This window comes from Embiotoca jacksoni, unplaced genomic scaffold, assembly GCF_022577435.1.
Source record: "Embiotoca jacksoni isolate LCO1_2020_lvr unplaced genomic scaffold, fEmbJac1.0.p SCAF_5, whole genome shotgun sequence".
NCBI lineage: Eukaryota > Metazoa > Chordata > Actinopteri > Embiotocidae > Embiotoca > Embiotoca jacksoni.
Window position 1 is genome coordinate 10,692,137 of NW_027185403.1, and position 12,006 is coordinate 10,704,142.

Below are 12,006 nucleotides of genomic sequence, written 5' to 3' on the forward strand. Positions count from 1 at the left end.
GTCAAGCTCACTGTGATCTCACAAAACATAACTCAAGAATTAATTTGCTAATTACCACAACATTTCACACAAATGGTCAGACACTGAATTGGCGACACTAATCTTGGGTGTCCACGTTGAAACTGTGGTGATTGTATTCTCAAACATCTGTCCCATCCAGGTACTGTAATTAGACATAGAAGGTTTTTTTTTTCTTCTTTAAAACATCAAAAGATTAGGAAATAAATAATAATATCTACTGTATATGTCTAATATCAAAAGATCAAAGAATTTAAAAAATGACAGACCAAACTTTAGCTAAATGGATAAAAAAGACTACTGCTTGTAATTAAAATGCTAACTAGTCAACGTGCAGTTCACGTCCCTGTCTGTCCAGGCTCATATAATATATGTAGTGAAGACTTTTAAGGAATTCATCCAATAAAACTGATGCTCATCGAACACAAAGTTGTAGATGGGACAGATTTTGAGTGTTTGCTAAAGGAGTTTCTTTTTCATAAAGTTTCATCAGACCTGTGATTGGGTGATTTAGCCAGCATTTATGTGTTTTAATCTCTTCTATATATACTGTACTGTTGAGCAGATGGAAACATCATTGATAAATTCTAGTATGCAGGATGTTTTTAGATTTTCTTTCCTGTTGTGCGTTCCTCGAAGACACCTGTCACAACATCAGGTGTTAGATTTTCTTTAATTTGTTTTATTTATAGAAAAGATGAATGACTGTTCGCTTTCCTTCATTTGTTGTCGTTACATTCCTTTCTCTGTAGAGTTGGTTCGGCTTTAATTCCATCTCTACATGGATCAGGAGGCAGTGAGAGCACTTAGACAAAAAAATTGCTGCGAGATTTGAATCAAACGTAATTACACGTTATTGAAAAAGGCCTCCTTGGTCCAATCAGGATCTGCTTCATCTGACCCCGACCACTAGAAACACCTTCAGCCTCGTGAAGAACTGGATAATATTTATGCCTAAAAAGTTATTACAGCAATTTTCCCCTGCACATGTATTATGCAACACAGTATACTGGATATGCTACAAATATTTTGGCTTCTAGTTCTGTATTATTTGTTTGTGTTGTGTTTTCATGTATGTGCAGGCGACTTTGTCTTTTTTGTGTTAAATTCTGTCAAATTTCAGACTCACAACTTTCTAAAATTTAAGTCTGTCTCTGTTTCTCTCTTTCCCAGTGTGAAGCCAAGGAAAGGCAGTGTAGGCCACAAACACAGGCTTGACGCTGGTGCTCATGGGAAATGTAGGTTCTGCTCGGCCCTGCAGTCAACTCCTGTATGTGGCTCTGATGGTCACACCTACTCCTCAATGGTGAGATGTCCCTTTTCCATTTAACATCATTTTCTGCTCTCATTTTCTCAGTGAACATCATTTATCAATAGTTTAGCTTGTTTTCAACCATAAAAGCAAGAGCAGGACACTATGAACACCAGCATTTGAAGAGCTGATGAAGTACACAGTATAATTCATGATGTAAACATTGGACATGGATGGATTGTAATTTAATTGTCCTCATTTGTTGTCCCCTTTTCATTCCTCTGCTTTCTTGTTTTGTGCCTGCCTTGTCATTCTTTTCCCCTCCAATTCTCTCTAATTTCCTTCCTCCGTGCTGACCCATTTTACTATTTTACTGTGTTGATATTCACTGAATTATTCTCTTGGTCTTTTGGACAAATGACAAAGAACAGGGACAGCTGTCAAAGGTCTTTACATTAGCTAAAAAATCAAGTTGGAAAAGCTCTCTAACCCCCATCGTCCACTATAATCTCACCCTTTTTCAAGCCACTAACTGCTGCTCACAATCTCCTTTTGCAATGTATAAAATCATGCATAGCCACAAACCCCAAAGTCATAATAGAGGAGAAAAGACAGTCATGGTTCAACCTTTGTGATTGGTTAAAAAGTATTAAAAATATTAAAAAGTATCAATTCCAGGGACGTTCCTTAAATCTATAATAGTGTCAGAGGAGACACAATATGTAAAAATAAACTGTTTATCAAAGGAGTTCAACTGCGGTCATGTTTGCTGTGCTTAGAAGCTTAATGGACATTCAAATATCAGTCATGTAACTCAGCTCAGCTCTCAGGAAACTAAGAAACTTCAAGACATTTATGATCACAACAACCAAATTAAACAATACAATGCGTTATTTGTCCAAAACCCTCTAGAATAAAAGATAGACGTGTTTCCCCGAGTCCACTACTGAGGACTACACCATTTGTCTGCTACTTTCAAAACTGTTACAACGCACTGTAATGCATCCATTTCTTCCGCTTATCCGGGGTCGGGTTGCAGTGGCAGCAGGTTGAGCAAGTTTGCAGAGACTTCCCTCTCCTCGTCAACATTTTCCAGCTCATCCTGGGGAATCCCAAGGCATTCCCAGGCCAGATGAGATATGTAATACCTCCAGCATGTTCTGGGTCTGCCTCTGCGTCTCTTTTCTATTTGGGCGTGCCTGGAAAACCTCCAGAGGTTGGCACCCAAAAGGCATGACTCCTTTTGACGTGAAGAGGTAGCAGCTCTATTTCAAGCTCCGTCCAGATGTTGGAGCTCCCTACTCTGTCACTAAAGCTGAGCCACGCCACCCTGCGGAGGAAACTCATTTCAGCTGCTTGTAACTGCGTTCTCATTCTTCCGATCTCCAACCAAAGCTCCCGACCATAGGCGAGGGTCGTAACGGAGACTTGACTGGTAAATTGAAAGCTTTGCCTTTTGACCAAGCTCCCTCTTTACCAAAACAACCAAAATGGTTTTAATGCTGACGCTGCCAAAATCTGCCTGTCAATCTCCCACTCCATCCTACCCTCAATCGTGAACAAAACCCCGACATACTTAAAGTCCCTCACGTGGGGTAGGCACCTTGTCCCCAACCAGAGGGAGCAGTCCACCGTTTTCCAGAACAGCACCGTGAAAAATAAATTGAAAAATACATCTTTTATGACATGGCGATTGATACTTTTTTTTCAAGGTTAAAATATTATTGGGAAACAGTCATGACAATCATGCTGAAAATAACAGTGCTGAATTATGAAGGTATTTTTTGATTATGCAAGCAAAAGATTACTGTTTTTATAGAAAATTTCTTGCACTGCAATCAAAAATTAGGTTTGTCAGTAAAAATATATAAACTGAGAAGATGCAGCGTGTCTGTATAATTAACTGCTTTTAGGAAAAGTTTGCGCCGGTGGAAAACGAGTGGCACATGTCACTGAAAGGATCTTCACAACTTGTGGAAAACTACGTTTGTAATCTTGTTAACTTTAACTACGTCGGAGGCGGTACGTGCCGGTGGACATACGGGCAGCCTACCACCATATACTGCTAACGGGATCAGCACGGCGCCGGCATTGACAACGTGAAATATAACCGAAGTGAAAGCCGTGCTGTCACGTTGTAAAGCGTTTCACTAGAAAAGAGTGATATAACGTTAGCAGACCTATAATGTAGCTCAACACACAGTCCTCTGCTGTCGGAGGCAGCGAGTTGTGTGTCTGCAGCGATGCTGTATGGGTCTCAGTCAATCCACCAATAGAAACTCCGTCTCCAGGGTATGTCGAGCCCAGTACATCCAACTCAACTCGTAGGTTGAAAACCTTTGCTCAAGTTAAAAAACCTTTGGTCACAAGTAAAAATGGGACCAAAGGTTTTTAACTTGAGCAAAGGTTTTCAATTTGCAGCCAAAAAGTCTAGTTTCATAAGCAAAATTCGTAATTCTGTGACCAAAACTAACAAAAACTGTAAATAATTTAATTCTCAGATTATATATTTTTACTTACAAACTTGATTTTTAATTGCAGTGCGAGAAATTTGCTTTCAAAACTGTTTTTTTTGTTTTGCTTGCATAATAAAGACACAAAAATGCCTTCATACTGACTGACTGTCTCCGGTGTATCCATTGTTTTGTTGACCCATTCCCCTACATAGACCTCCACCTTACACTGACTTTGTCACTTTATGTTCCCGCCACTTGACCTCCCTCTTTACTTGTCTCAAAATTACTATGGTAACTAGAGAGGGCTTTGTCACACGTATAAGGACACATTTTAAATGCAGGTTTAAACCTCCAACCCAGAAGTATGACAAACTGATTATACTCCTTGTGTGTGAGGAAGTCACGATGAAGGACTTCTTAATGGCCTACCTGCCTGTGAGCTGAGGCTGTGCTGAGGAGGGTAAGTGTTGAAGGAGAAACAAGAGGAAGAACAAAAGGAGCAGGAGGAGTGGGAAATCCGTCTGCTCTGTGGTAATTTAGGTGGAGGGGTTCAGTTAGCTGGTGGAGTGATGGGTCCCTGTGGCCCAACTTAAACTCCGCTCACCAGTGAGCTGCTGGTCTCAAGCTTATTCATGTTTTATTATTACATTACATGCCTCCCTCATCATAACCACACACACTCTCTCTCACACACTCAATATCCTATTAAGAGGACAGTGCTCTTATCTCCTGAGAGGCTTCAGCCCACTAAGTTAAATCCATTACTCCCTTCCTCTTAAATCATCCATTCTCCTCTCCTCTCCTCTCCTCTCCTCTCCTCTCCTCTCCTCTCCTCTCCTCTCCTCTCCTCTCCTCTCCTCTCCCCTCTGTCCCCTCCCCTTCTACTCCTCTTCTCCTCTCCTCTCCTCCTCTCCCTTCCCCTCTGTCCCCTCCCCTTCTACTCCTCCTCTCCTCTCCTCTCCTCTCCTCTCCTCTCCTCTCCTCTCCTCTCCTCTCCTCTCCTCTCCTCTCCTCTCCCCTCTGTCCCCTCCTCTTCTACTCCTCTTCTCCTCTCCTCCTCTCCCCTCCCCTCTGTCCCCTCCCCTTCTACTCCTCTTCTCCTCTCCTCACCTCCTCTCCCCTCTGTCCCCTCCCCTTCTACTCCTCCTCTCCTCTCCTCTCCTCTCGACTTCTGCTCCTCCTCCTCCTCTACCCCCCCTTCCCTCTCCTCCCCTTCTGCTCTCATCTCTCCTCCTATTTTTATCCAACAGTCAGGTGTTAAAATACTGTTACATCAAAACCACATTAACCCCCAGAGAGAGACAAACATAAAGATTCATGGGGCCTCTCAGTGTGCTGACAGTGACTGGGGGAGGTCATCCATTTCCTTGACTCTCTCTCTCTCTCTCTCTCTCTCTCTCTCTCTCTCTCTCTCTCTCTCTCTCTCTCTCTATTTCTCCCTCCCCAGACAGCTAATTCAATATGTTGAGAGGAGGACAGAGCCCTGTTCCTCTGTCAACAAATTTCATTAAGCAACATTAGCAGCGCTATCAGAGAGGTGACACGGAGGAAATGACGTATTTGAATTCAAACATGGGAAATGAAAGCAATGCCGGGATAAGGCTAAGCCTGTGTGAGGCATGATATATGTATAGATGTTTATGCACAGTCATGGTCTCAAACTGACAAATCCTGTCGTCATCATCTCGCAAACAGAATTTACATAACTCATTTCAGTTTTCATTATTCCCCTTGGAAAGGTCTTGTAATTGGATTTTTTTCCCCCCAACTTGTCCAAACAATTTCTTACCCCTCACTTACCTGAAATGAGATTTGTACTGTTAAATTGCATCCAGAAGTAGCTCCATCTTGCTTTTTGCATTGCATTAGATTTGTACTGCAGTGGATAATAGAATGTCACTGGGCATCTCTGTGTCTAATGGTGTGTCTACATGTGCTGCCTAATGGACACATCTGTTCATCGAAGATAAATGACCGATCCTGCCTCAGCAAATCTTTCCCTTAATCAGCTCAACAAAGAAAGTTCAATATTCAAGTCCAAGTTTTTGTTGTGTTATAACGCCATACTTGGAGCAGTCATAGGCGCAGCTACAACATACCTGCTCTGTACATCCTCTAAATGAAGTCCCCAGAATTCGTCATTCCCCCTTATCTTCGCTTTAGTCGTATTATACAAAAAACTTAAACCTACACTTACCCTATAGTACAACTCAACAGCAGCTCTTCATCACATCTTCCACGCCAGGTGATTGCCCACTCTTCCAAACTCCACAGTTGTTTGTGGACTGCAGAAAGGTAGCTGTGATGACATGATCCTGTCTCTCAGTTCGGTCAGCTGCCAGGTTAAAGTGCCAGGAAAGGAAGAGGGTCATATTTTGGCCCAGAATACCTGGTGGGGTCAAAATATTGATTGACTGATCTGCCTGTGTAAAGTCAGTCAAGTGTGCCTTTTTTCTTTTGGAGTTCACAGCTGTCATGTTTGTGAAATTAAGCATCAAGTACACATGTTTTTGGTGTGATTTTTATTACAGTGTAAGTTGGAGCTCCAGAGCTGCCTGTCTGGGAAGACGATCTCAGTGAAGTGTGATGGACTGTGTCCCTGCTTGCCTGGTCAGGATCTCAGCAAATCACCACACAATACTGAGAAGGCTTGTGAGTAGTGAATGCCTATTTACCTATCCATCCCTCCAGTTAGAAACACAGTCACATCTGTGAATTTAGGTCAAATTACGTTGTACCTGTTGTTTGTCATCTTTGTTTCTCTGTTTCATTTGATGTGCGCTTTAAAGGCTGTATACATGTAGATTCTACAGTTTGGTAGAGGGACAGTGGAGTGACTAGGGAAAGGGATGAGTGAAGAAGATGATCTGTATTTTTGCAGTTTTCAGATTCAGAAACACACCACTGTGACTCACACCACACACTCACAAAAACACTTTCACTGGTAATCCCTCAAACTCTCTGGCGATTCACGGTGTTTCCATTCCTTTCCTGTCATCCCTTACTCATGTTATTTTCTCTCCTCTCCTATCCGGTCGCCCTCACCCATTTTCTGACAGCTGCAGGGATCAGTGATGGAGTGAGTGTGTGTGTCTTATTGTTTGTCATGAAAATAGGATTTCAGCAGACGGATGGAGAGATTCTCAGGGAGAAATGCAATCTAATGGAAAGCAGCACTGAAAAGGATGGATTGTTATCGTTACAGACTTCCACTCTCAAAAAAGGGGGGAGTGGTGGGATGGTTTTACTTTGTTTATTGTTATTCTCTGTCTGTCTGCCTGTCTGTCTGTCAGTCTATTTATCTGTTCATCCATCCATCCATCCACCCATTGTACACACAACACACACAACAACATGCATATTATGCTCTTACAGATCTCCTCTAATCACTCTCTTATTAAGAAACCTTTATAAGGATCCCGAGGTTCATTAGGTGCTTCTAATACAAAAGGAGTGCGCTAATTAATGACAGTCCTCTCTTTATCTTACACTCCTCCATTAGTTTAAGCCTGAATGATGGAGGGAACAGAGTGTGATGCGGTTACATAGAAGTGTTTCACCAACTTGACTGCTGTCTAATTAATTCCCCCTTTTCTTTGCTCAACTATATACTATAATTATGTGTTTGGTTTGCTGAGAGCTCAGCTCTGGGAGTGAACAGAGTGGATGACTTTGTGTGAAGATCTTGGACAATGTTAACATCCAAGTTTTTACAGTTTGCTTTGACTCTCTTCTCTGACTTCTCTTAGTCTTTTTCCTGTTCTTATTTTTGATTGAACTGTCTTCCTCTCTGGCTTTGTCTTCTCCTTTTCATGAACTGTACTTTTGAGCACAGCATGTCCAGACGCCATCCATCAGATAGCAGGTCCAAATGTTTCAGGGATGAGTGAAACATGTGTTTGTCGTCTCTCAACCTTTATAGACTCTCTCATTAGATCAGCAACACAAAAATGGCAAACAGATGGGAATGGCAGTGGGTGAAGAAAACACTGTGTAAGTGTCAGATTGTGTTCCTATGGTAACAGTCAAAAGATTGCAGCAGTTCGATATGTGCAATCACTCCTCTGTGTTTACTGACAGCTACGGGTTCAATCTGGGTTTGAACATTTGTACCAGACTAGTAAATATCCCAGTTCACACAACACCTGCACCTGTAAGCGTCACTTTAACAGTAAACAGGGCTGCTGTGTTGGTTTGTTTTTTATGTTTCTGTGACACTGGAGATTCAGACACTGGAAGAATGACAGATGGCATGAACTAGTTAAATGTAATTGTATAGTCTTTTGATGTATTATGTGGTTATAATCGTCAATTATCCTAATAGGATGCTATGTTTATTTTTGGTGGTTTTATCAATAGTATCGCAATTAATTTTGGGATTACTGGCAAATATAAATTTATCACAGCTGACATAAATAAACAGAGGCCTACATACATATACAGTGTAGTTCAAATTTGTTCAGAAAAAAGGGTGATTAAAAAGGACATAATTAAGATGAGTGAGATTCATAAAATAATATTATCTTTGTGGAATCATGAGAGCTTAATTTAAAAGCAAAAGTTTACCGTGAAATATTTATGTTTGTGTGTGGAAACACATCAGTGCTGAGGACAGATGGTATAAATGTAATGGTGAGCTGACGTAAGAGGAAATAAGCTGCAGAGTGCTAAGCTCATCAAAGTGGCAGTAAATTGAGCTGGCGTAATCATATGGAGGAGTTTTTCAGACTTCCACATATAGCATGTTGTCACATCCTCACAGGCATTACTGAGGCCAGAGAGCTCACTGAGCTCTGACATATTCATCTACATTATTATTACTTGTAGTTTGTACAGTTTATTAATGATGGATCAAGTCAGACTGCTCAGGTGAGTTTAAGTATTAAACATATTTATATCAGTGGCAACACGGTACACAAGAAGGCATAAAAACATAAATTATTGATTATTTATTTTTGTTAAATCAACACTGAACCATACATGTCACAAAATGTAACTCCCTTTGTTGCCTTCTTGCCGATCCTTAATCAATGAGGTCTTTTTGAAAAGGCCTGTATTGATTTCACTGATTAAATCTGTGTTCAAATCACCCCTCACGGCTCTCATTATTTTCTCTGTAGTGAGAAGAGAATTTAGGTTTCAGACTCTCAATAGTAATTGTCTTTTTTTCAGACGGGTGTAATGAAGCACAGCTTTAATTTTCATATCAAAAAAATAACTGAAGCTTTGCATTGCAGGGTTTGTTAGCAGGAAGCAGTCTGCATGCCATGCACACCTTTTTTTTTTGGGTGTGTGGTTGGAATTTTTGAGAGCACCATTGTAAAATATTCATACACAGAATTTGGACTATCAAATACTAAATACTAAAGGGCAGCGATTTTTTTTTTTTTTTTTTTTTTTTTTTTTTAACTGAAGGACACCACAGCGCCTTATATATTTTATTACAAAGCTGATTTGCTTTTCAAATCCGTGGTCCAATTGAAAACTTACACTAAGCCTTCTGATGTGAAGCTTCAGAGCAACTGGAACAGGTAGTTAGTTATTCTTTTGACAAATCAAATCAAATCAGGTTTATGCTCTCAGACTGTACAACTGAAACATAAATTGTCTTAAAACTGAGGCACTCGGGCACACCGGTAGCCAAATAAGTAAAATCACATACCATAACTTCAATGGGAATATGTTGCATGTCCTTGACCTATGTAAAGGCATCAACAGCTTTTATCGGTGACTCTGTCTCTCGGCAGCTCACTCCATCTATTTTGAACATGAGTTGTAGATGACAAGTGTTTGCTGCAGTTTAGTTTTTATTTGCAGGATGATTTTTTTTTTTTATTTCTTTTTTGATAAGGCAGGAAGAGTGACAGACTCAAATATAATCTTTTTGAGTACCCTTGCCTCGACCACACTAATAATCTTTATTTTTCATTGAGTGGTAGCTGGCCTGTGTGGAACATGTACATTTGTTCTTCTTACTCCTCCCTCTCCCATCTCTATTTGTTGCTTATTTATTTTGTGTCTCAAGTCACTAGTCCATCATTTTGTGGTAGTTTTAAGTTCCACCTCCGCTTTTTTGTCATTCTCAGCGTTTGATGCACCTTTATTCAGTAAAACAGATGAATCATCGAATGTCGCAAGGAGAGTTGCTTTAACATTGGGCCAAATTAGTGTCTGTTTGGCACAAATGAATGATATAAACATCTACAAAGATGTAGGCAAAAACCCTGTTCAGAGCAGAAAATTCTGAAAAAATGTCAACGCTTATAGGCCATAATTGCAGGTTAATTGTATGTGTTAATTGTTCATTTGCCTGTAATCTATATTTTAATGACTCATTAAGATTTCTCTTAATGGGCATTTAATCTTGATGTGCCCAGGAATCAATCGCTGCTGTTTGTCTGTTCATCAACAAATTCACACAGAGGCACTAATGTAATCTGATCTGTCGTCACCCCAGAGGCAGCACGGCTGTGATGCTGAACATCATCACCTAAAATGTAAAACAATGACTCGAGCTGGCACAAAGAGATCCACAGTTGGTCATGAGTAAAGGCTTACGTCAGTGCTGGTTACGGTCAGTGAGTAGAAATAGTTAATTTTCTGTCAACTTGTGTCAAACAAAGACATTGAGAAAACAAAGAGAGACGTTCAAGGCTGAACGGGCTAAATCCCCTCGCCAAATTAAAATTTTCCTGGCATTTCTGTCTCAGGTCCACAGAGAGCACCCAGGAGGACAGATTGTGTTCTCCTCTCTTCTGCCTCCACACTTCCTATCCTCTCCTCACACATGCCAATTGCTCAGGGACTGTTTCCAGAGTGCTGACCAGTGTGAAGAGTGCCTGTAGAGCATTTTTAGTACATCTTGTTTACACTCTCATCACTATATATAAAATAAAAGCTGGATCATTCATTTGTTCGAACAATCCATGTTTGTGTTTTCCTGACAAGCTGTCTTGCTGTTAAATTGATGCAAAACCTCTTGTGGAGGGTGTCATGTGGAAGGTTTGGCTGACAACTTTGGCAACAGAGACAAGTGTCTGCATCCTTTTTTCCCTCAGCAGTCATTGTTTTTTAACCACAGCACATTCTTCAGGCCTGAATTACAAGCAGATAGAAAAAAATGACACACGTGAAGGCTACGGTATGTCGCACTTGGTGATAATAGTATGCCGTGACAATTAGTCAATTAGAGGTGTCAACAGACTACTGGTCAAATGGCTGCAAAGCCACCTTTAATTAATTATATTAATAAATCCAATATTAACACTAATATGAATGTAAGGAGCAGCTGTGCTGTTTGTTTATATCCGGTTTCTGGAACTGCTCTGAAAACATAACATAGCAAAAGTATTTAAGCTTTCTATCAGTACAAGGCTTAGACTGTATATTTAATTGGACATAACTTCTGGGTCTGAAAAGGGAGGGCAGAGCGAAAGTGCCTGAAAGTAAAAAAACACAGAGAGCCAGCTCCATAGACTCCGATTCAACTTCTCTCATGAAATACAGTCAACTAATTTTGTCCACGGTTCATTATGGCGTTGTTTGTTAAAGTCTCTCCTTATTCGTTTTCTGGTGGTCCATCTGAAAATAATCCCGTCATTAATTGGATTTTTGTCCTCAAAAACTGGCATTTTGGGGGGCGTGCCCATTTCATTGACAGGCCTGCGGTGCAGTCAAGTTTGCACTATCAGTGGGCGGGGCATAGTGTCCTCGGGTTCCCAATCAGATCGAGTCAGGCTGACTGCTCGCTCCTCCCTAGCTTGTCTAAAGATGGTCACTTCTGGCTCCAAATTAGCAAGATGGCAACGGTCAAAACCTGAATTCAAGGCTTCATAACGGCAGTTCTCAGACCAATGGGTGACGTCACTGTTGGTTGTCGTTTGGTACGAGGATAGCAGTAGAATTGACCTCAGTGGAGTAGCTAATGCATAAATAACTGCAAATTTGTAATAACAGGAATTTTTCTATTCTCCCCATTCCATTAACATCGCCTGAATGCAAATTCAACCAAGTGGTTATAGATGCCTGCACTTATCCAGAGGTTAAAGGGAGTACACACAGGTATATATAATCAATAAAGTGATGGCTGAGTTCCATTTAGCTTCTTTAATTCCAGGGTCCTAATATTGTGCACGTTGAATAGAACAAAGTAATAATTAGCATTAAACAACTAATTCCTTTTTGATATGGTTCGTCTTATTCAGCTTACTTAACTACAGTTGTATACACATACATACACACACACACACACACACTCACCCCACATCATCTGTGTCCTGC

The 12,006-nt window shown here is 40.7% G+C and overlaps 1 protein-coding gene across 2 annotated transcripts in view; it reads left to right on the plus strand.

Moving 5' to 3' along the window:
• The window catches only part of spock1 (SPARC (osteonectin), cwcv and kazal like domains proteoglycan 1), a 105,278-nt gene that overhangs the window by 81,449 nt on the left and 11,823 nt on the right, over positions 1-12,006 (plus strand). For both annotated transcript variants that reach the window (XM_069170538.1, XM_069170537.1), the window contains exons 6-7: positions 1,192-1,324; positions 6,258-6,378. In XM_069170538.1, the coding sequence (XP_069026639.1) occupies positions 1,192-1,324; positions 6,258-6,378 (254 nt within the window). The remainder of the gene's footprint in view (positions 1-1,191; positions 1,325-6,257; positions 6,379-12,006) is intronic.